Raw genomic sequence first — 25,659 nt, forward strand, 5'->3', positions numbered from 1 at the left:
ATTCAGAGTAATTACTATGTTAAGCAGTAAGTAAGTCAGAGGACAAGTGCATTATATCACATTCTACTTTTAACATTAAATACATTTTATGACACTCACTATTCTGAAATTCCTTGTACTTCTTTTGTCCAGTTAGACTGTTCTTTGTCTCCAAGATGGGCCACTTTAGATGGTGGGACGGTTCTTCCTAAATAAAGCTTCTGTGTTCCTGGAGGTTCTTCCAAGTAAAATCTTAAAAATTAAAATAAAATTAAAATGGTATTACTCCCAAATTTGTTGTTTAATATAGTGTTCTAGTAGTATGAGTCTTAAAAATGAAAAGGTTTCTATATGGTTATAATAGGAAAAAAACCAAGCCTTATTTTTTTAGCTGTAATATAAATTTCAGGACATGGACTTATAAAAATTTTCAACTGAAATATAAGAATTATTATTCTTTCTCCTTATTATTTAAAAAAAAATTTTGTAAATGTTTTATTTATTTCTGAGAGAGAGTGAGAGAGACGCGTGATCAGGGGAGGGTCAGAGAGAGAGGGAGATAAAAAATCTGAAGTAGGCTCCAGGCTCTGAGTTAGCTGTCAGCACAGAGCCTGATGCAGGGCTTGAATCCACAAACCGTGAGATCATGACCTGAGCCGAAGTCTGACGCTTAACCAACTGAGCCACCCAGGCGCCCCTATTCTTTCTCTTTAAAAAAACTAAGTCCAGGGGCACCTGGTGGCTCAGTTGGTTGAGTGCCTGACTTCGGCTCAGGTCATGATCTAGCAGTTGGTGAGTTTGAGCCCTGTCGTGCTCTGTGTGCACAGCTCAGAGCCTAGAGCCTGGTTTGGATTCTGTGTCTCCCTCTCTCTCTACCCCTCCCCCACTCACATTCTGTCTCTGTCAAAAATAAACATTAAAAAAATTAAAAAACCTAAATACCTAATAAAATATAAATATTTATAGATTTAAAAATTCTCTCAAATTCAATAAAGTATTCTTACTAAAAAGCTTAACTTGATTCTGATCAAGCCACTATACTTAACTACTAGTTGACAGGAAATATATGGGATGGAAGACCAACTCTAATGACACTATGAGGAGATAACCAAGCAAATTCAGAATTCTACAAAATAACTGACCTGGACTCTTCAAGAAAAAAGTCAAGGAAAATAGTTTAGCCAGGTCCCAGGATATAAAAGCAACATACAGAAATCAGTTGTATTTCTACATATTATCTGGGGAAAGTGAAATTTAAAACATAACTATCATTTACAGTTGCTCCAAAATAATTTAAGCAGAGTGATTCCTTCTGCCTTATTTTTTAAAAATGTTTATTTGTTTATTTTGAGAGAGAAAGGGAGAGAGAAAGACGGGAGGGAGAGAGAATCCCAAAGAGGCTCTGAGCTGTAGGTAGAGCCCAACATGGGGCTCAAATCCACGAACTGAGATCATGATCTGAGCCAAAATCAAGAGTCAGACACCTAAGCAACTGAGCCAGCTAGGTGTCTCCCTTCTGGGTCATTTTTATTTTTCAGTTATTTTTGCTATTTTTGTTCTTTTCCTTTCCATACAAATTTTAGAATATACTGTTCTGTCTCTATAAAAATCTGGGAGAGATTTTGATAGGAATTGCTTTAAACCTATGAATAATTTGGGGAGATTTGGTATCTTTACTTGTTGTGTCTTCAAATCCAAATGGATCTCCATTTATTTCAATCTTTGATTTCTTTCATCAGTGTTTTTTGCTTCTTTTCAGCATACAGATCTTATATATAATTTGTTAGATTTATAGCCAAGGTTAAGACTTACTATACAGCTATAGTAATAAGACAGTATGGTACTGGCATAAAAACAGACATACAGATAAATGGAACAAAATGGAAAACCCAGAAGTAGACCCACACAAATGTGCTCAACTGATTTCTGACAAAAGGTGTAAAGGCAATCTAATGGAGGAAGGCCATCTTTTCAACAAATCGTGCTGGAGCAACTGAATATTCATTCATATTTCTGTGGACAGGTCTGTTGCTAACCCCATGGATCTACCCTTGTAGGTTAAGGACCTTTTGTCCTAGTTGCTTTCAGAATTCTCTTTATATTTTGCAAGTTTCACTATGCTATGACCTGTTTTTGTTGATTTTGAGGAGAGTTCTCTGTGCTTCTTGGACCTGAATGCCTGTTTCCTTTCCCAGATTAGGAAAGTTCTCTGCTATAATCTGTTCAAATAAACCTTTTGTAGGGAAAGGGAAGGAAGAATAAATAAGATGAAAAAACAGAGGGAGGCAAACCGTAAGAGACGATTAACTAGAGAGAACAAACTGAGAACTGCTAGAGGGGTGGTGGGTGATGGTATGGCTAAATGGGTGATGAGCATTAAGGAGGTACTAGTTGGAATGTGCACTGGGTGTTATATGTAAGTGATGAATCATTAAATTCTACTCCTGAAAACAATACTACACTGAATGTTAACTAACTTGAACTGAAATAAAATCTGGGAAGGAAAATAAAAAGTATATGGCACTTTCCATATGCTTCCATATAAATGTTTGCAAACACTTCCATCTTTATGAAGGAAGAAAAAAAAGAACATTTATTCATAGACAAATATATGAACTTTGACCTAAACCTCATATCAAATACAAAACTTAATTCACAGTGGATCACAGATTTAAACATAAAAGGATGAGGTAAAATTATAATGCTGTTTGAAGAAAATACAGGAAAAAATCTCTGGGACCTAGGGCTAAGTAAGTAAGGAGTTCTTAGACTAAAACCATGATCGGTAAAAGAAAAAACTGATAAACTGGACTCCATCAGAAAGGCAGGGGAACTGAATTCTGATGATTAAAAGAATCCTCAAGATTTCTTGAATCCTCAATAAAATTCCCTCTGTAAATACTCAGAGGAAAAAAATCCACACTGGCGGTGGCCTCTCCTCAACAAAATCATATGACAGAACACAACTGAAGTATGTTTGCAGAGAACTAAGGAAAAAAGAACTGGGTCTCCACAATTCTAAACCTATGTGTGAGGAAAACAAAAATGATCTTTTGGATATGTTATAACTCAGAAAATGTTACATTTTCTCTGAAAAAAATGACATTTGAAACTTCTAGATGTGTGAAAAATAACATCAAATTTATATGAAATAAAGATAAACAATGATAAAGAATACTAAATAATCACTGATAAAATGATTGTGAACTTGAGTAAAATAAGAAATTACTCCTTAAATAGAAGATCTGGATTTTAAAAAATTAATGTATTATTTAAATAAAACTGGGGAAGGGCATGGTAAAGGTAAGGTTATATATGCTATTCATTCTTGTTAGAGAAGTACATTTACTAAATAATATAATAACTGCTAGCAAAAATTAGGATATAGAATCTAAAGTTATTAAAAGGAAAAGAAAGCAAAAGAGAAAAAATAATAAATGCAAATAAAATATCTCAGGGATGTATTATGGTTACATATTGAGTGATGTGATTAGAAGACTTTAATTTTGCTAGAGTGTAAATACTTTTCCAATAGTTATATCAGTTTTTAAAAGGATCAATAAAAGCCATCAAGTAAGCAAAACAAATATAAATCTGCAAAGTATACATCAAATTTTACTTACTTAGTTTCTCCATCTGATACACCAACAACTCTAGCTTCTTCAAGATGAGGCCAATTAACAAAGACAGACTTTCCAAGCACTAATGAAGCTATATTTTCTATACTCTTAAAGTAAAGAAGAAAAGTTCACTCATGTTTCAGGTCCAGAAGAAAATTTTACAAAGGCAAATTAAATAAAAGCTGGTTTGCATTTATAACTATCTTTAAAATCAATAAAGACTCACCTTAATAATTAAAACAGATATCAATCAAATACCATTTACTCACTTAAGCCATTTATTCCCTTCAGTACCTGCTCTTTTCAAATTTTCCACTTACTTGAATTCAGTTAGTTCTCTTCATTTGTCTCCTCTAAGTTGTACCTTTATTGCTAACTACTCTTTATTTCTACTACATTTCCAGGATTTCTGTTCAGAGTTTTTTTTTTCCTTTCCTTTAAAATATATTTTCAATTGTTTTTACACATCTGCCTTTCTTTACCTTTTATTTTTTTACCCTTTATTTCAGTATGAATCTATTAAAGGTTACCAAGTTTATATCCCGCTCTGCCAATCTCTTCTTATTAGAGAGGTACTATGACCAACTTAAAGTACTTTTCTGCAGTATAAACACTGTGACACCAGGAAGCTTCTCTCCTTATTTTCTCAACAGCAATGGCAGTTACTAGTAAATTTTAATTTTAATCCTGAATGAAATTACTTGGTGAGAGGATAGGTTTCAGTGAAATTAAACAGAAGAGCACTGACGTATAATGTATTACCGTCCATAATAATGGCCGACATTAGTAGAAATGTTTAGCAAAAAAACTAGTTTCTGAGGGCTGCTAATGGTCCCTTTTCTAATCTCCATTTAAGTTTCTCAATTTGTAAAAGAAGTGAGTTGGAATAGATGTTTTACAAAATTCTATCTAGCTGTAAAATTCTATTATTCTATTATTCTCATGATAATAATATCATGTATAATTCCATGATTTTCTCATGGAAACTGAGAAGAGTGAAAAGAATAGACTTCATTTCAGTTTGTAGTTGGTATAATGAAATAAGAATGCTAGACTTAAAATTAGGAATCACTGGTCCAAATTTGGGTTCTACCTCTTTCCAGCTATAGAAACTTAGGCAAATCATTTAAACCCTACTGAGACACAGTTTTCTTTTTGAGAATAAGAAATATTATCTACCTCACAATGTTTGGTGATAAAATAATATACACAAAAGCTTTTGTAAACTATAAAACACTATATAAATATTCTGTATGAAATAATATGTTAGGTAAAAATTCTAGCTTTAAAAGGAAACACTATGTTATTTATATTATTATCATTATAATTATTAAACAACTACTTTTTGGTAGAAAATGAAGTTTAAATACAAATTTTAATTCAGTTCTTTTTCTGTTTATTATGCTTAATTATTATTAGTAAATGTTTCTTTAACAATTAGAGATGACTGTTTTTAGACTTTTGCAGTAACTTTTAATTATATTCAGATATTTCTTTTTTTTTTTGTTTTTTTTTTGTTTTTTAAGATTTTATTTATTTATTTATTTATTTATTTATTTTTACAAATAGTTTATTGTCAAATTAGTTTCTACATAACACTCAGTGCTCATCCCCAAAGTGCCCTCCTTCATGCCCATCCCCCCCTCCCCCCCACATCCATCAGTCCTCAGTTTTTGTCAGCATTCAAGAGTCTCTCATGGTTTGCCTCTCTCCCTTTCCCCCACCATTTCCGCCCTTCTTCTCCCCCTTGTTCCTCCGTCAAGTTCCTCCTAATCCTCCTATACGTGCAAACATATGGTATTTGTCCTTCTCTGCCTGACTTATTTCGCTCAGCATAACACCCTCAAGGTCCATCCATGTTGCTACACATGGCCAGATTTCATTGTTTCTCATTGCCATGTAGTATTCCATGGTATAGATAAACCACATCTTCTTGATCCATTCATCTGTTGATGGACACTTAGGCTCTTTCCATGTTTTAGCTATTGTGGAGAGTGCTGCTATGAACATTGGGGTACATGTGCTCCTATGCCTCAGCATTTCTGTATCCCTTGGGTAAATTCCTAGCAGTGCTATTGCTGGGTCATAAGGGAGTTCTATTGTTAGTTTCCTGAGGAACCTCCACACTGTTTTCCAGAGGGGCTGTACCAGTTTACATTCCCACCAACAGTGTAGGAGGGTGCCCGTTTCTCCACATCCTCGCCAGCATCTAGAGTTCTCTGATTTGCTCATTTTAGCCACTCTGACTGGCGTGAGGTGGTATCTCAGTGTGGTTTTGATTTGTATTTCCCTGATGAGGAGGGATGCTGAGCATCGTTTCATGTGTCTGTTGGCCATATATTCAGATATTTCTTAATGTGAACATATAAAACAAAAGAATGACCCTTCTGATAAATATAACAAGTTTCAACATTAAAATTAGGATCCCATAATTATCCTTTTCCCCTTGATACATCTATTTCTACTTTCATTCTCCCATCTCTTCCCTAGTTTTTGAGGGAAAAGTTGTTGTTTCTCAGGTTAATTCTTTCACTTAAGCTCAAAATGAGATCTCTTAATACTTCACATGGGGTCTTCTTTTCATAGACATCCCTTCACTTTACAATGTCTTTAAGACCTCCTTTCTCCTTTAGCTCTATATCTCTTCTTTTGTATGGATTTAGTTTGTTGAGCTGTCTGTTCTTTAGCTACAGTTATGTTTCTACACCTCTTTTCAGTGATAATCTTCTTAACTGAGGGCCCAACACCTGCTTCCTCTACTTTCCACCTACTTAGTCCCCCGACTGGTCCTTAGGAGTTAGGAATGAAATCTACTGGAATGAGATCCTCAAAGGCCAATAATGATGGCTGAAGGACAAATTCACAGACCTTGTTTTAGTTTTTATTCTTCTTAAACTATCTGTAGTATCTACTCCATATTTCTGTGATATTACTTAACTTGGAAATCATTCTCTCTTAACTCTCTGAATGCTACTGTCATTTTCACTGGTCCCTTTTCTCTTCAATGCTCAGATCTTGAACGCCCAGAGTCCATTTTCTTCAGGAAAATGAGCCCCAAGGCCTCAGCCATCACCTGTCTGCTGATGACTTTATATCTTTATCTCCCTCCAAGCTCCAGCTCCAGGTATTAAATTACAGCCTTTCTCAACCGAGGTTTTTTTCACCTGAACCACAGAACACAAAAAATAATTTGACTATTTTCCCAATTCTCTCAAGGACAGTACACAGCTAGTCCCACTCTAAATGTACAGAAGATAAGTTAATCTACTACATTCAAATGGATGACTTAGGGCATTAGGACTTAAATCTCTTATAGAACTCTTATTGAGAAAGACTGGCAGGGCCACTCCAGTTAAATGTCCTAGTATTGCCTTAAAATTTCACCATTATTTATCATTAATCCCCTCAAACCAGAGACTTCCCATTTTAACTTCTTTATTTTAGTAAACAGCAATTATTTTCCAATTAGGCTGGAAATCTCAGTCATATTTAGTATTTTCTTCCTCTTTTCATCCCCTATGTTATATGAACAAATGATGAAATTTGTCAATTTCATTAGTCTTGTTCATCCAGATCTATTACTACCTCTACAGTTTTTGTCCTTATAACCTAGTGCTTCTATAACCACAACCTCTGGCCTTGAAGCCTTTTCTGTTTTCTTCCATTTCTCTTTTGTGTAGTTTAGTCTATTATACCGCCACCAAATTAATCTTTATGAAAATAAGATTTCAAGATAACAGTTATGGGGGGAAAAAGTCCAAACTCCTTTTAGCCTGGTATTCAAGGTCCTCCATAATCTGGCTTCAATCTGTTTTTTCAACCTTATCTTCTACTATTTCCCAACACAAGTCCTCTGCTTCAGTCAGGTTTACCTAGTCCTTCTCCTCAAATACACCACATTTATTCTAAAAAAGGAAAAAGTATTAAGAAAAATTTCAGACCTACAAAAAGGTTAAAAAGAATATGATAATGTGTCACACATTTATTTTTTACCACAATTTCCAGCTTATGTTATTCCTTTCAAATGGAATACTCTTCCCCTTTTCTTCTCTCTGTGATAATTCTTAGCACCCAGCTCAGGCCAAGTCTCATCTACAAGCCTGTACTTAGCTCACACAGCTTATCTCTTTATTAAAAATTTGTGGAGCATTTTTTGCTCATTAGCTCACAATTATATATGTCCTTTAAACTGTGTACAGGTTTCTTTATCCTTATTTACTATGAACGTTTGGAGTCACTACATGTTATACTTCTTTGTTAAACACACTGAAATTAGAACAGTTTTATGCATAATAAGCACCTACTAAATATACAATAAAGAAAATACTTACAAGTTCATCTGATTCTGTATTCACTAAGATTTCTAACATCATGTTTTCTCCACGACTACTTTGCTGGAATACTTGAACCCCATTTTTCTTCAAAAAAAACTTTAAAAGAATTCAGAGAATTTAATTTTAATTCTTTTTCCATAATCACTTTACATTTAATAAGGTGAAAAAATTTTGAACTAAACAGTCACTGACTTTGTGTTTGATGTGTTTCAGAGTAGGAAATCCACAGAAATATAATGCCTTCTGGTCAACCCTGGTTATTTTGTTCTTGCTTATGTCTACACGCCAAGCATCTAATGATATTATTTTATACCTAGAAAATAAATCAAGGCATTTAACATTCATACAAATTATAAGCAATCACAGTTTTTTAGTATTCCCTTGAATATTTTGCAAGTCACCCTTGCTTTTAATCAAGGGAATGACAGTTTTGTTGTTTGAGACAAAGAAAATACAGAGCAGAACAACCCAGATTATTTGTTACTATTGATCCAGACCTAAACATGCCTATAGATTACTGAATGGAGGTTTTTCCCATTAGCTTAAAACAAAACATATATATGTATTTGATTTAGAAGTAAAGGGACATATTAAGCACATTACAAGTCTCCATATCCTCCATGTTCTAAAACCCAGATGGAAAAGAAACATTTCATCATGTCTATTTCATCTTTCTCTTAGGTTTAACAAAAGGGAAAAGGGCTTTTCATGCCAATAGTGCTCTTGCAACCATGCTAAACATTCCTAAAGCCTGCCAGCCTTTCTGTAAGAAGTGTGGCAAGTACCAACCCCACAAAACGACACAGTGTAAGAGAGGCAAAGATTCTCTTTATGCCCTTGGAAAGTGGTGTTATGACAGGAAGTAGAGTGGCTATAGTGGGCAAACTAAGATGATTTTCCAGAAAAAGGTTAAAACTACAAAGAATATTGTGCTGAGGCTTGAATGTGTTGAGCCCAACTGCAAATCTAAGACACTGCTGAATATGAAGAGATACAAGCATTTTTTAAGTTTATTTATTTATTTTAAGCAAGGTGGAGCACAGTAGAGGGGGATGGAGGGAGGAGAGAACGCATGTGCCAAAAGGGGAGGGAAGAGACAAATGGAGAGAGAGAGAATCCGAAGCAGGTTCTGTGCTATCAGTGAAGCATGGGGGTCAAATCCATGAACCATGAGATCATGACCCGATCTTAAGTCAAGAGTCAGACGCTTAACCGACTAAGCCACCTACGTGTCCATAAGAGATGCAAGCATTTTGAACTGGAAGGAGATAAGAAGAAAAAGGGCCAACACGATCCAGTTCTAAGCTTCATATTATGTTACATTATGAAGCCAATAAATCTTGAGGTTATGTTCCAAATAAAAGAAAAAAGGGAAAAGCATAACTGAGAGATAGTCACTTTAGCTGCCATCTGGGTAAATTATTTGCAGGGAAAAGGAGAGAAAAAAACCAACAAAAACATTTTAATGAAGAAGAAAAAGAAAAAATGAATTTCAGGCAAGAAAATATAAGAACACTTTTATTATTTTTCTCTTCTTTCCAGTTGGGTGGTTGGGAATATAAGATGCAAAGTCATAACACATCAAAGTAAACACTGACAGTAGAAACAAAAATTGAATCTCCTCTTGAGGGGGAATACATATAAACACTAAAGAGGAAAAACTAAAAAAAACAACAAAAAGCAGAAAAACTAAAAAACATCAAGTTTAACAGAAGACAGAGAGAAACAGAATCTGACCATGGTATGATCTTTGGCAAGTTGGGTGTAATTCATTATCAACTAACTATAACTATCATAAATTATTTGTTAATTCTCTAAATAGATATTCAAAAGCTTCCCCCAGGCTCCAGAGGGAGCTCCTTGCTATAGTTGAAAAATTACCAAATAACATTACCTTGTGCAACAACGTTCTATGGCAGGGAATTTTTCTGGCCATGGTGAGGGGTAGATGAATTCTGTGTCTCTATCATACCAGCACATTAGGCACTCACTATGTTGGTTTCTTTTCCTCTCTTCCTTTTTGAGGGAGTGGTTACATGTTTCCATGGCTTCCAACAATCGCTTCTAAATTTAAAGATTGGAGATAGGGGTTAAAAGTATAAAAATTCTGTAATCTCAACATACAGAATAGATCTTTTCCTGCATTGCACAGATTCATTATTTGTGTTCTTGAAAAACAAAAATCTTAACTCTCTCAAAAAATAAAATAAAATAAAATAAAATAAATAAAATAATGGGGCTGTCACAACTACCTATCCAGCTGGAAGAAAAAGCACATACACTCCCAACTTCCTACCATATACCACCACTAACACTGGAATACGCAACTGTTACATCATTAGAGTAATAAGACAATATTAGAAGAAAACCTAGGAGAGTATCAGTAATTTGAGGTGATAAATTCTTATTTAAGTAAGATTAGAGAAAATCCAACAGTTTTAAGGAAAAAGACATTTGTTTTAACTTAAAAGATAACTTTTTAAATGTTTATTTTTGAGAGAGAGAGAGCACTGGTGCGCACATGAGCAGGTGAGGGGCAGAGAGAGAGGGGGACGGAGGATCCAAGTGGGCTCTGCGCTGACAGGAGAGAGCCTGCCTATACAAGGCTCAAACTCATGAACCACAAGATCATGACCTAAGTTGAAGCTGGACGCTCAACTGACTGAGCCACCCAAGAGCCTCAAGAAATTTTTAAACAATACATAACGTATGTGACAGAAGATTCATCAGCAAATCAAGACACATATGCCATTCTGGAAAAGAATATTCCTAACATTCCAAGAATCGATAAAAATCAAGAAAGGAAAATGAGGGAAAGGATATAAACAGGCAATTTACAGAAGGGAAAATGCAAAGGGCAAGCACATACACACACAAAATATTCAAATTAGGGTTGAGAGAAAAGTAAAATTGAATAATAATAAAATAGCACTCATAATCAAGAGATTGGCCAAAAATTAACTGAAGCAATTATATCCAGGCCTGGAGAGGTAGAGAAGTAGGGACTAAATACTGGGTGAATGAGGGGCTCCTGGGTGGCTAGGTCAGTTGAGCGTCCGACTTCAGCTCAGGTCATGATCACATGGCTCATGGGTTCGAGCCCTGCGTGGGGCTCTGTGCTGACAGCTAGCTCAGAGCCTGGAGCCTGCTTCAGATTCTGTGTCTTCCTCTCTCTCTGACCCTCCCCTGCTCACACTGTCTCTCCCTCTTTCAGAAATAAATAAAACATTAAAAAAATTTTTAAATATTGGGTGAATTAGACTAGTTTTTTTGAAAAAGAATATTCAAAAAAATAAAAATACACATTCCCATTAACTAAGCTATCCTGCTTTTGGGAATCTATCTTAAAAAAAAAAAAAAAAACCTCCAGCACCTAAGATTGCATAGACAAGCAAATAAACAAACAAAATACATAAATACACAGGTATTTTTATCACAACATCATGTATAGTGGCAAAAAAGATGAAGATTCACAAGTTGCAAAATTAGTACAGAGTGTTCCCATGTACCTTTCATCCAGCTTTTTCCAATGATAACCTCATACACATAGCCTCAAGTACATTCTCAAAACCAGGATAATGACATTAGTACAACCCTTCTAACTAAAGCTTTACTCAGATTTCACTGGTTTGTATGTGTTTTTTATGTGTACAGTGCTATGAAACTTTTATCATATGTATAGATTCATAAACCACCACTAACACTGGAATACGCAACTGTTACATCATTATAAAGAAGCTCCTTGTTCTTTCTTTATAATCACACCCTATCTCCAATTGTAACCCCTAGCAACCGCTGCATGTTTTACATCACAATAATTTTGTCATTTCAAGAATATTATAGGCAAAGACCCTTTCCTGTGCTGTCCTGCCTGGGTGGCCCCCTTGTGGTGTATTCAATAAACTATCTCCATAGGAAAAAAAGAATATTACATAAATGGAACCATATAATACATAGCATTCTGATTTGAACGTTTTTCACTCGAGTGAATTAACTGTTTTCATCGAAGTTGTTTATATCAATAGCTCTTTATATTGCTGAGTAATACTCTATTATGTGGATATACTACCTTTTATTTATCTACTATCTCATTAAAGGTCATCTGAATTTTTTCCAGTTTGGGTTATTACAAATAAATTGCTCTGAATATTTGTGCACAGGTTTTTGTGTGAACAGTTTTCATTTTTCTATGATAAATATCCAGGAGTATGACTGCTGGGTTTGAATAGTAAATGTATGTTTAACTTTACAAGAAATTCCTGAACTATTTTCCAGAGTGGCCTCCTAGACTTTTAGTCCAATAATTGTCTATGCCATTTTCAAAGCAGTTATACAAAAAGTGGTATCAAGAGGAAAGAAGTAGCAAAATCTGTAAAAGATTGTAAAATAAAAAATTTAAAGATGAAATTCTAGATTCTGAGTCTTATGTATAATGAGATGAGATTTTTGGGAGAGCTCAGTGTGTTTTTATTTGGATAGGATGTGAATTTTTGCCCAAGGGTAGACTATAGCAGACTGTCTAGTTTGGGTATCTGGGTTATGCTGGTCCAATCGAGTATGTTGAAAGGGGCACCTGGCTGGCTCAGTCAGTAGAGTATGTGACACTTGATCTTGGGTCATAAGTTTGAGCTCGATGTTGGGTCTAAAGTTTACTTAAAAAAAAAGATGGCAAAAAAATACAGTGCCTTATTTAAAATATACTGGAGAGTGACTTTTCCTCTTCTGTTTTGCAAAAGTTTGTGTGAAAGTGGTATTTTTTCTTCCTTTAATGTTTGCTAGAATTCACAAGTAAACACATCTGAGCTGAGAATTTTCTCTGTGGGAAGGTTTTAAATTATGAATTTAAATTATGTCTTTAAAAGAAAGAGGACTATTCAGATTAAATATTTTTTTCTTAGTTTTGCTCAATTGTGTCTTCAAAGATATGTGTTCATTTCATCAAGGTTATTAAGTATGTTCAAATAATACTGTTCACAATATTCTTTAACTGTCCTTTTAATATATTTAATATCGACAGGATATCTCCTCTTCCATTCCTAATATCAGCAATTCATCTGATCTGTTTCTCTCTCCCTTTTGTCCCCCCTCTCCCCACATCTTGATCAATCTACCTAGATTTTATCAATTTTATTAATCTTTTTAAAGAACCAGCTTTTGGTTCTGCTGATTTTTCTCTATTGTTTGCTCATTTTCCATGGATTTCTGTTCCTGTCTTTATTGTTTCCTTTATTCTGCTTAGTGTGGGTTTAATTTCTCTCTCTTTCTCTCTCTCTTTTTTTTTTTTTAGCTTTTTGTGGTAGGAAGCTTAGATAATTTATTGTAAAACTTTTTCCTTTTTTTTTTTTTTGGTAATGACGTGGATGGAGCTAGAGAGTATTATACTAAGCAAAATAAGTCAGAGAAAGACAAATATCATATGATTTCACTCACATGTGGAATTTAAGAAACAAAACAAATGAACAAAAGAGGAATAAAAAAGAGGCAAACCAAGAAAAAGAGTTTTAACTGCAGAGAAAAAACTGATGATTACTGGAGGGAGGTGGGCGCAGTGTGGAGAGGAGTTAAATAAGGGATGGGGATTAAGGAGGACACCTGATGCGATGAGCACCAGGTATTGTATGTAAGTGATGAATCGCTAAATTATGCACCTGTAACTAATTTTACACTGTATGGTAACTACATGGAATTAAAAAAAAACTTGGAATGGATAATAAATAAAAGGAATATATGTGTGTATATATAACTATTTCATTCACTGACCTCATCAATAAAAGGGATTAGGACCACCGCTTCCCATTCCTGTTGTTTCCCATTTAGGTCAGTTTTAAAATCAGGCGGATAATATTCTATAATTGGTGAGTCTTCACTGGTCATCAAGTGCTACAGAAAGATAAAATAACAGAAATAAAAGAATATCAATATAACTTTTTGTTAATATATTTACAATACTTGATCATGCTACAGTTTAAAATTCCTAAGCAAAGCAAAACTAAATTTTTACATTTTAGAAATATTGCAATATACTTGCTATATTTTCATTTTCAACTATGAGACTTCTAATCTCGCTGCTACTCATCACTTTGCCATTCCAATGACCTAATTATACAGTAAAAACATCTTTATTCTGAATTTCAACTTTACCATTTCTCTCTTTTGTTGTCTTATCACTTTACAGAGTTCACTTAAATTCTGTTTTCAGACTTCATTTCACAGGCTTCCAATAGTCCTCCATTTTTAACCTTAAACAGTTTATTTTTGTGTCCTAATCAATTGATTCTGTTAAGTAATATAAGAACTGTATGTAGCATTTTTTAAAGAAACAGAGCAGCATATTTTTCAGAGTAATACTCAAAATATTTAATACACAGTATGGCATGGACACAGAACAATCAACAGATGTGGCTGTAAAATACCTGCATGATTAAACTGGTCGAGAGTAGCTGAATATCAATCTTTAATGTATCTGAAGGTAGGGATAAAAGCATCAAACTTAAGAGGAAAGGGAGCCCAGAGGACTGGATGAAGGACAGATTATGTTTTAGAAAGATTAAGAATGGACCTTGATGGTCAAACAACACAAGCGGTGTGTGTGTGTGTGTGTGTGTGTGTGTGTGTGTGTGTGTACACTCCACTTCTTGTGTGCATGTGTGTCTATGTTCATGTACTCTAGTTCTTGGGACCAGACCACATAATTAGAATAAAAGATCGACATCCTAAAAGAACTAAAAGAAGTCTGCTGTCAGAATCAATTGAGTAGGCTTAGTATAACTTTGGTGACCTAATCACTCCTGAAATATCTTTCTCCCATTAGGTAAACTATATTAACCAGAGAAAAGCCTTTCATTCCACAATTTGATAAAAGAAATGCTTAAAATCTAAATATAAACTGAGATAATACTTCTGTTGAAATAATGACTCAATAGAACCATCTCTATTCTAACAGGGAAAGGGTAAAAGAACAGGAATGCATTCATAATTGTTTGGACAAAGCAAATGGCTTCAGATTTTGCCTGTCATAGTTTAAGTTCATCAGTGCAGAGACAAACTGAAAATGTGCTTAAAGGTGCTGAAAATAAAGAAGCCATGGTCTGAATGGTTTATGAAAATTTGTATCCATTTTTAAATCAAGGGGTTACTTTTCAAAACATTTGTGTAAGAATACTATATTTGAAACTGTAAATCATATATTTAGCTATTAAAGAAGTTTGGGTATTACATTTCTAGGCTTTGATAAGAAGCTCTTAAGTATCAAAAGGGACATAAAAACATTTAAGTTTAAAACCCACCTGGTAGCATGCAGGAAGTAAGTTTTTGCTAGCTGCTGGAAGTACAGCAAGAAGCTGTTCAAATGGCTTAAAAGGTTTTCCTAGTTCAAAATGGATTTTGAGTGTACTGATGTTGCGGATATCAGATAGGAAAGGCGCATAATGGTAGGGATAATACCTATAAAACAAAACTGAGTTTTAAACAATTGGCAACTTTATGAAACAGGTCAATATATTAAATATATACGTTTCCTTATTTAAAAACACAGCAATAACTCTAAAGGAAAAAAACTGTCACTCATAATTCTATCACTTGATTTAAGACATCAGCAATGTTAGAAAATTTAGGTCATGTGGTGGCAACAAATGTTATTATTTCCTTAATTTTCAAAGTATAATTTTACATTTCCAAAATTGGGATGTATCATGTAATATATGATATATATATAGTATGGACTATATATATATATAAATAAATATATATGTGTTCTTTTAGCTTCTAAGGTATTGAGTGTGAATCATTCTTGGAATGAAGTAATGAGGTAGTGAGAAGACTTTCATTTCAGTTAGAGCACACATGAGATGGAGCCTCTCTCAAGAGCATAGAGAGAACAGGGAGTCTGAACTAATGTGGCTGTTACTAGCCAGCTCTAAGAACTTTTATCTTTGAATTGATATATATTATTATTATGTTTGTGATAGGATTAAACCATTTATCAATCATACATGCTGTTTTTAACTACAGGTATAAATATTTTTATAAAGCCTTGAACACACAATTTTTTAAAAATTATAATGTTCTTAATATTTTACTAAGTATACTAAAAAATAATATTTTTATATTCCACAATTATGACATATTTCAAAAGGATGAGAAAGTTTAGGAGGCAGAAATGGCATGGAAAATGGAAAATGTATAGACTTCGGAATCAGACAGGCTTAGACTTGATTCTTGGGTATATGACATTCTTTAGGGGCACCTCGGTGCTCAGTTGGTTAAGCGTCCGACTTCAGCTCAGGTCATGATCTCGCAGTTTGTGAGTTCAATCCCCACATCAGGCTCTGTGCTGACAGCTCAGAGCCTGGAGCCTGCTTCAGATTCTGTGTCTCCCTCTCTCTCTGCCCTTCCCCTGCTTGTGTTCTATCCCTCAAAAATAAAATAAAATATTAAAAAAAAAAAGATTACCTTCTAAAGTAATAAAGATAAATGATCCTCTTCTGTAAAAGTCAGACAACAATACTTATATAGTGGTGAGGATAATATGAGAACATGCTTTTTAAGTGCCTGGCCTTAATGTCTGATAAATAATAGGAATAGCTTACACTCATCCTATTAAAAAATGGCAAACCAAGGATTTTCATCAACAGAATGCTCTTCAGAGAAACCCTAAGAATTTAGTTGCAAAGATTTTTTAAAAGGTTATTAAGTGAAATCATAATTATTACACATAATTTGCACTGGTTTGTTTTGCTGTGTGGTGCTTTAAGCCTAGCAAAGGTGCTATCAAAACAAAACAAACTATCTCATCACCTAAAAGTCTCTACTTTTCCCTGGGTTTGTTATTTTTCTATTTTGGTGGATGGTTTGGAAATGTAGATGGAACTTGCTGGAAGAGGAAGTATGATTATTACTATTTCCAGGAAAAGCAAATAATTCCTTTCTCCTTTCTTTTTTACCTTTCCCAGTATAACATTCAAATAACCCATTCTTTAATAATCACTCAATAGAAAAAGTTTTTCAAACATACAATAATGTAGCAAAAAATATAATGAACAACCATATATAACCATCACTCAGACCCAATAATTATCAAGAGTTTGTCACAGCCTATTCAATATGATACAGAATTTTAAATCCTTCGATTTAAAGAGCTTTCACTATTGGTCATCTGCTAGGGCTGGAAGTGTCTTTTTTACACAAAGGTCTTTAAAAAAAAGTATTTTCCTATAAGACAAGATTACCAATAATTCATTTAAACTTGGCCATATATGTCTTTTATAAAATGCCACCATAAGTAGAAATAAAAAGAAAGGAGAACCCCAAATGAGATTACAGAATGACTCATTATTTAAAAAAAAAAAAATCAAAACTTTATTTTTGTTTTATTCCCTCACCAGCTCCAGGACTGAACTCCATGATAGTAATAGTGCAAAATCCACTGTATTGCCTGAACATAACAAGCAGCTTGATCAGCCAGAAAGTCACTAAAAACAGAAAAGAATATTTTCATTATAACATTAATGTTTGAAGACAGGTCATTTATCTCTAGAGCATGATATCTGATTCACTCAGCCTCACATATGTTTTATGTAATCAATGAATAAGTTAAACACTGTAATCAGAAAAATTCCAAAATATTATTTAAAACAAATTCCATCCTATCAGACTGAAGTTCTGCCATATAGTTTTCCTAAAGTGACTATTAGAAGACTTAAACCTACTATGCATATTTATTCAGTCAATGTACTATACCTGTGATTTAAAGTTTGAGGATATAGCCAAAGAAGCTTTCTAAAAAGTGGTACTACCACTCCTAAATAGGGTATGATGGGAGACAGGGATGGGAAACTATCAGGGAGTATGAATCCCAGGAGGAAACCAAGAAGACTAAAATCTGGTTACAGCAGCTAGAACACAAGTTGAACAGTGCTATTATACCCACTGAACAAAATTCCCTCTAATTCTTTCTGTCTCAAAGACCATAATTTAAGGTAAAATTACTCCTACACACAATACAGACACAGACATACACAGACACACACACATGAGCCTTTGGCTAAAGCCAAAAAGTAGCCATAAACCTATTAGTGTCTGTTACCAAAATTCAGGTAGAGATGCAATTAGAATTTCCAGATCTCAGTATTTCTGGGAGGTAACACATTTAAAAATGAAAAATTTCTCATTATTAATGAAGAAAAGCATTTTTATCACCTAACAGCAATTACCATTATATTTTGGTATATTTCTTTTCAGTCTTTTTGCTGTGCCCGGGTGTGTTTTGTGTTTTTTTTTTTTTGGTTAATAATAATGAGAGTGTACTGTATATATGATTTTGTGTCCTGCTTTTGAAATTTGTATTTAGTAATATACTATAACTCTCTTTCTAAATTATTATGAACTTTTTATAAGTACCGGTTTAGCAGGTCTACAGATTCTGGAGACAGTGTTATGGCAAGATGGTGACTGTGACAAAGAGGAGATGGACATGATTATGAAAACATGTAGATAATTTCTAATTCTGTACTATTAAAAAAAACTTTGTAATAAACATCCTTTGTATAAGGATCTTCTGTCTAAGTTTATATTTTTAAGTAGATTAATAATTAGAATTGTTGAGTCAAAGGGATAAATATTTTAAAACTTTTTGGGTATGTACTTTCCAAATAATTTTACCAACTTATATTCTCATCAGTAATTAAGGAAGAACACTACCATTACTCCTGGAAAAAACATCAAATATAATAATTTTAGAAGATTTGCTTATTTGCTAGGCAAATAAATGGTATCACATTTTCATAACCCTATAGTTTAATATATAAAAGAAAAGGGAAATAAAACAGATTTGTTAACTATCAAATTAAGCATTTAGTGTCAACAGCAGATATTATATCACTACATAACTGTAATCAAGGAAATATAAGGATTAAATAAAGGATTAGAAGCATAACTATTTTAAATATTTCATTTCTCGAGTCTCCAAAGTCTTACATGCTAACAGTAGTTGACAAAGCTTCAAATGATTTGGTGACTTGTACTAGAATTCCTCTACCTCTAGTTACTGCAGGTCAGTGTGAATATAGACCAGAAAGACTATTTCTAGACTAGAAGACAGTCTGAGAGTATATAAGGCAATGTCTGAAAGCTTGGGTCTATTTCTGGGCAGACTCTAGAAAATATCTAGTACTTAGTAGTTGATTATATTAAAAAATAATGGTATAGAAAATATCTATGTATAATATGTGAGCATGAAAAAGGGTAATGGCATTTCATGAAGCTCTTATTTCACTTATAGAGAAGTAGCCTCATCTAGTGGTCAAGAGTATAAATTCTGGGGGTGCCTGGCTACTCAGTTGGAAGAGCTTGTGACTCTTGATCTCAGAGTTGTCAGTTTGAGCTCCATGTTGGGTATAGAGATTACTAAAAAACAAATAATAATAAAAAAATAAACATTTTTTAAAAAAGAGAGAGAGAATATTAAATCTGGAGCCAGACTCCCTGTGTTCAAATCCTGGCTCTGCCACTCATTGACTATGTCACCTTAGACAAGTCATTTTAAGCCTGTTGATTCCCTGGGGTGCCTGGCTAGCTCAGTTAGTAGAGCATGCAACTATCAATCTTGAGGTTGTAAGTTTGAGCTCCATATTGAGTACAGATTACTTAAAAATAAACTCTCTAAAAAAAAAAAGAATCCACTTTAAAAAAAGAAGGCTCTCAATTCCTTAACTTCTTCTATTGTAAAATAGTAATAATTTACTTATCTTAATGAATTGTGAGAATTAATTAAGTCCGTATTTTAAAAATGTTTAGAATAGCACCTGGCACTTGGTAAGCACTTTTTAAGATTTTGTTAATTACATAAAACACAAACATATGTAGTTCCTATCGTGGGCTGCAGTTTAAAAGTGTGAAAGCCACAGGGGCACCTGGGTGGTTCAGTTGGTTAAGCGTCATGATCAGGTCATGATCTCGCGGTTCATGGGTTTGAGCCCCCGTCGGGCTCTGTGCTGACAGCTCAGAGACCGGAGCCTGCTTCAGATTCTGTGTCTCCCTTTCTCTCTGTCCCTCCTCTGCTCATTCTCTGTCTCTCTGTGTCTCAAAAATAAATAAACATTTAAAAATAAAACAAAATAAAGTGTTAAAGCCACCATTCTAGAGGTCAAGTTCTTAAGGAACTTTTAGACTAGGTATTAGCCTGGGGCCAAGCGAGTTAGTCTTTGTAGTAAGTGTGATGTGTGTTTGGAAAATGAAAAGCAGAAACAAAACTAACCATTTTCTACTTGGCAATTTTTATCATAGGAATATAACACATCAGTTAATATCACCTCCAAAACCATGGTAGTTGAAAGATTGACACTACAATAATTTACATAACAAAGAATTCTCCTCTCCCACTACTTTAACTATCATGTTGTTTTCTGAATACAAAATCTGATTTTTTTTCTATTTTAAAGTAAAAACATTGGCAAAAACGTACTCAGATACTACATCAACTCCCATCTTCGTCATGTAATATGTTCTTTTATATTGTCTAAACTCAGTTTCAAATAGGTCATCATCTTCAGTCTCATCTTCTAAATTATCTGGAAAAAAGACCAGAAAGATAGTGACTGACAATTACGAATACTCTGTTTTTCCACCTAATGCTTTGATAAATACGTATCAAAGCAGATGCTTATATACTATCACAGAAATCTGTTCTATACACTATTATTGAAATTAGTACTTATTAAGGAAAGAAATAATAACTGTTCTGTAAAAAAAATAACATATGTTGAATATAGAGGTTGTACTCACCCTTAGAAGTTACCACTTCTCCATTTTTGTCTAAAGCAGCCCAACATATGGAAGAGTTTTCCTGGCCCTACAAAAATTATAAATCAATATAAAATTAATGGCAAGATGTATTTCAAAGTAAGACACTTAACAGGGACATTTAAAAAATACTAAAAAGAACTGAATGTCCCTTTAGTGATACACTGTAAAAGTTTATTTAAGAAATAATCTTGGGGGTGCCTGGGTGGCTCAGTTAGCTATGTGTCCAACTCTTGATTTTGGTTCAGGTCATGATCTCAATTTGTAAGATCAAGCCATGCTTTGGGCTCCACGCCCAAAGATTCTCTCCCTCTGCCCCTACCCCATTGGTGGACATTTACATGTGCATGTACTATGTACTGTCTCTCTCTCAAGAAAAAAATATAAATGAAAATCCTCAAATACTGTGTAATATTTTTTGTTTTATATCACTTGTTCTCTAAATCTTTATTATATAGAACTTAACATTCAGGACTCTCAAAAATATGTAAGAGGTAATTCTCATCTATTGTATTAACATAATCTATTCATTTATAATTGATTCCACTGATTACAGATTTTCAGTGTCCCTGATTCTGTCATTCTTTTATATATATATATGTATATATATATATATATTTTTTTTTACCTTTTTAAAATGTTTATTTATTTATTTTTGAGAGACCAAGCACAGCAGGGGAGGAGCAGAGGGAGACACAGAATTTGAAGCAGACTCCAGGCTCTGAGCTATTAGAACGGAGCCCAGTGTGGGGCTGGAACTCGCAAACAATAAGCTCATGACCTGAGCCAAAGTTGGAGTCTTAACCAACTGAGCCACCCAGGTGCCCCCTGGATTCTGTCATTTTTATAACTGTTAACTATTCTCCACTTCTAAATTTTTCTCTCATGCAACTCACTTGCTTTTCTATAGTTCTCTTATTTCATCACATCCTGCCCATCTGTTTTTCCTCCCTTATGATCTCAACTTTTCTCTCTTTTATTTTCTGATTGCCTATCTACTGCCAGGGACTCTCATTAGTTCTTCCTATTCCCTTATCCCCATTCCCTTTTGTTTATCCAAACTAAGGCCTCTGCTAACTTCCTGGGCTTGGGCTTTTCTTCTAGTTCCTCTCATTTTGTCAGTGTCCCTAATGTTAACTACATAAGCCTGAAGACTTGGGAAGCTTAAGGAAGGAGTTGAGACGGGTAGAGCCAGGGATTACTGAGGTGTAATTTTTTGAGTACAGATTCCCAAAAAGTTGCTGAGCTTGTTTTCTTAAGAGAAATAACATAGTAGAATGCAAACTGACCGCTCTTAAGTTCCAATAAGGAAAGCTAACCAATTAGGAATACATTAGAGAAAATCAGGGTAACTGCTCTTTCTGGAGCAAGAGTTACTAAGCTTGAACCTAAATAGAACCAGTATAGAAAGGAGAGTGCAGGAAACTCCTCAATTTTATCAGAACCCAAAAGCTTCCAAAGTTCAGAAAGCTTCAGAAGAGGTTTATTTTCCACACTAATACACATAAGACATTCCTTAAGTTTATTAGTGATGTTTTATAGGGTATTAGCATATTCTCAATGATTCAATCATTAATTTATTGAACACCTAGTATTTATTACATACTGTGTAATAATTTCTCCTAATCTAGCCTATGGTTATATTTTATATTTCTATAGAAAAATCACTGATCTAGTTAACATCTCAATATTAAATGTTGTATAAGTACCCACATTTTACAAAAGGTAACTAATTTTTTGGGCAATTATATTTAGAAGTTTTGCTACACTTACTAATAGAATGGATGACCAAAGAAAACAGAATGTTCTTTTTCAAAGGTGAAAATAAGAAGTTGATTTTTAGAGGTGCCTGGGTGGCTCAGTCGGTTAAGAGTCTGACTTTGGCTCTGGTCATGAACTCACAGCTTGTGAGTTCGAGCCCCATGTTGGGCATTGTGCTGACAGCTCAGAGCCTGAAGCCTGCTTCAGATTCTGTGTCTCCCTCTCTCTCTGTCCCTCCCCTGTTCATGTTCTTTCTTCTCTCAAAAAAAAATAATCATTGTAGCACCTGGGTGGTTCAGTCGGTTAAGTGTCTGACTTCGGCCCAGGTCATGATCTTGTTGTTTGTGAGTTCGAGCCCCGCTTCAGGCTCTGTGCTGACAGTTCAGAGCCTGGAGCTTGCTTCAGATCCTGTGTCCCCCTCTATCTCCACCTCTCTCCCCGTTTGAGCTCTGTCTCTCTCTCTCCTTCAAAAATAAACATTAAAAACATAATTTAAAAAATAATAAAATAAACATTAAAAAAGAGAGAAGTTGATTTTTATTTATTTATTATTATTTTTAATGTTTTATTTATTTCAGAGAGAGAGAGAGAGAGACAGCATGAGCAGGGGAGGGTCAGAGAGAGAGGGAGATAAAGAATCTGAAACAGCCTCCAAGGTTCTGAGCTGGCTGTCAGTACAGAGCCCGACATGAGGCTCAAACCCACGAACCTGAGATCATGACCTGAGCCGAAGTCGGACACTTAACCGACTGAGTTGACCTGCCACCCCAAGAGAAGTTGACTTTTAAAGATCAGATTTAAATGATAGGATCTAGGAGCGCCTGGGTGGCTCAGTCCGTTAAGTGTCCGACTTCGGCTCAGGTCATGATCTCACAGTTCATGGGTACGAGCCTCCCGCGTTGGGCTCTGTGTTGACAGCCAGCTCAGAGCCTGGAGCCTGTTTCAGATTCTGTGTCTCCCTGATCCTCCCCTGGTTATACACACACACACACACACACACACTCTCTCTTTCTCTCTCTCTCTCAGAAATAAATAAAAACAACAACAAAATGATAGAATCTAATAGAGAAGAAACCAGATTTTTAAATGTTCCATAGAAAAAGATAAGAAATGAAATGAAATGAGGCAACTCCAAAAATAAGAAGAAAAGTGAGGAGCATAGAATATCAGTTTAGTTTAACAGCTAAAAACACGAAAGGACACCTAAGAAATAGATACCTTTGATTTTTTCTTTTCCTTGTAGCTCTTGGCTTCTTCTGCTGCGACACCTGCTGCTTCATTGAGGTACTTGTTACCAACTTTGCTTTCAAACCACTTTAGGTCCACAAAAACTTCACTGAAGTGTTCCCGATCAAACTATACAAAAATATTTAAATTCATTTAAAAATAACTGAAGTATGTCTGAAAGAATACAAATGAAACTGTTGCTACTTATGGGGCATAGGAAATCAAAGAATGTTTCTTTTTTATGCACATGAGGACTTCATCTACTATTATGAAAATTAAAATAAAAAAGCAAATAAAAATAAAAATAATTTAGGTGAAACTATTCAGAATGATCAATTGGAGTAAAAGTACCAAAACTTTTTAAGTACTATGTAATTGGTTTCTGACCATTTATAGCTATCCTGGAACAGGAAAATAATACCTGGTTACTTACGTCTGACAGTTTCACAAGGTATTTCTCAAATCGAGGTAAGTTGAGATATCCATTTTCATTAATATAACCTAAAAGGAACAAAAACTAAATATCTACTAAAAGCTGATGTTATTTTTTTGAAACAATTCTATAAAATTCTTTTTTACAAAATGTTTCATGTTGACATTCTACTAATCAAGAAAAACACTCAAATGGGCAATATAACTGGTACTAGTTTCTGTGAGCTTCATGTTATTATAATATAAAATACATAAGAACTAAAGCAAAATAAATTCTAGGTTCACATAATAATCCTCCTACATTTCCAACATTTGATAACTTAAATATGTTCTAGAATCTATACAGATTACTTACTTGATATGTTAAGTTGAGAAGAACTAATGCCCTGCTATTCTGTTGTCCACTTTATTCAGCATTCTCCACTGTTTATCAATTTCTCATTTTAAATGAAAAATCTTTCCCTCATTTTAATTTTTTTTAATATTTACTTTTTAGAGGACAGAGACAGAGCACAAGTAGGGGAGGGACAGAGAGAGAGGGAGACACAGAATGTGAAGCAGGATTTAGGCTCTGAGCTGTCAGCACAGAGACTGATGGAGGGCTTGAACTCAGGAGCTGTGCAATTATGACCTGAGTGGAAGTTGGACGCTTAACTGACTGAGCCACTCAGGTGCTTCTCTTTCCCTCAGTGTACATCTTTCTTAAATAATCAAAGGCAGAGATTAGTTAGGTATCAATAAACGAGGCTGCTTAACTCTTGTCATTTTCTTTTCTTGTGAACCACTGAAAATTACAACCTCAGAGCTTAGTGCCTTAGACCAAAAGAAACTCCCAATTTTTTCCCTACGTTAGCTGTGCATGCAATAATCTAATAAACTGAGTGACATTTTTAGGGTTAGCTGAGTGCTAAATTAAAGTAGTCTTTTCAAAATAATATTAAACTTTTCTTACCACCAAGTTCTGGCAGGATGGTAATATATGTTCCATAAAGAAGAGGCAGTGCATCATGATTAATATGTAAATGAGGTAGATGAGGGATAAAATCATTGCCAACAAGAAATCCCATCAAAATCCAATCATCTATTATCCTTTCAATATCATATTTAAATGTGATCTTGTCCTATAGCAAAATGGAAAAAAGTCAACTTGTATGGAAATTCTTCTTGCACATTTTCTTTGTACCAGAGCTATATTAATACTTACTTTCAATAATGAAAACTCATAGTCAATATACTCTCTCATTAAAGACAAATGTAGGAGGTGAAATGTGGTTTCTTCTGGTGCGCATACCCTGTAATCAGTCAGATGATCAATATAGAGTTAGTTACATCTTTAAGGTTCAATTTAAAAAATGCAGTGAAGCTTAAAATAAAACTTATCATTAGAAGATAATTAATCCTTAAAATCTAGGCATGTAATTTATATGAAAGCTGCAGGGTAGCTAAAGATAAAAGATAAAAGTATAATTATAATAGATATAACATAAAGTTCAAAATAATTAGTCTGC

The 25,659-nt window shown here is 34.3% G+C and overlaps 1 protein-coding gene across 3 annotated transcripts in view; it reads right to left on the bottom strand.

The window, feature by feature from the left end:
- XRN1 (5'-3' exoribonuclease 1) overlaps window positions 1-25,659 on the bottom strand; it is a 121,775-nt gene that overhangs the window by 74,726 nt on the left and 21,390 nt on the right. For all 3 annotated transcript variants that reach the window (XM_039219313.1, XM_039219312.1, XM_039219314.1), the window contains 14 exons: window positions 25,356-25,443; window positions 25,104-25,272; window positions 24,153-24,220; window positions 23,711-23,848; window positions 20,714-20,780; window positions 20,394-20,499; window positions 17,314-17,403; window positions 15,220-15,376; window positions 13,694-13,813; window positions 9,828-9,997; window positions 8,126-8,246; window positions 7,931-8,029; window positions 3,603-3,706; window positions 100-231 (listed from right to left, as the gene is read on the bottom strand). In XM_039219313.1, the coding sequence (XP_039075244.1) occupies window positions 100-231; window positions 3,603-3,706; window positions 7,931-8,029; window positions 8,126-8,246; window positions 9,828-9,997; window positions 13,694-13,813; window positions 15,220-15,376; window positions 17,314-17,403; window positions 20,394-20,499; window positions 20,714-20,780; window positions 23,711-23,848; window positions 24,153-24,220; window positions 25,104-25,272; window positions 25,356-25,443 (1,629 nt within the window). The remainder of the gene's footprint in view (window positions 1-99; window positions 232-3,602; window positions 3,707-7,930; window positions 8,030-8,125; window positions 8,247-9,827; window positions 9,998-13,693; window positions 13,814-15,219; window positions 15,377-17,313; window positions 17,404-20,393; window positions 20,500-20,713; window positions 20,781-23,710; window positions 23,849-24,152; window positions 24,221-25,103; window positions 25,273-25,355; window positions 25,444-25,659) is intronic.

This window comes from Hyaena hyaena, unplaced genomic scaffold (genome assembly GCF_003009895.1).
Source record: "Hyaena hyaena isolate Hyena2069 unplaced genomic scaffold, ASM300989v1 scaffold_806, whole genome shotgun sequence".
NCBI lineage: Eukaryota > Metazoa > Chordata > Mammalia > Carnivora > Hyaenidae > Hyaena > Hyaena hyaena.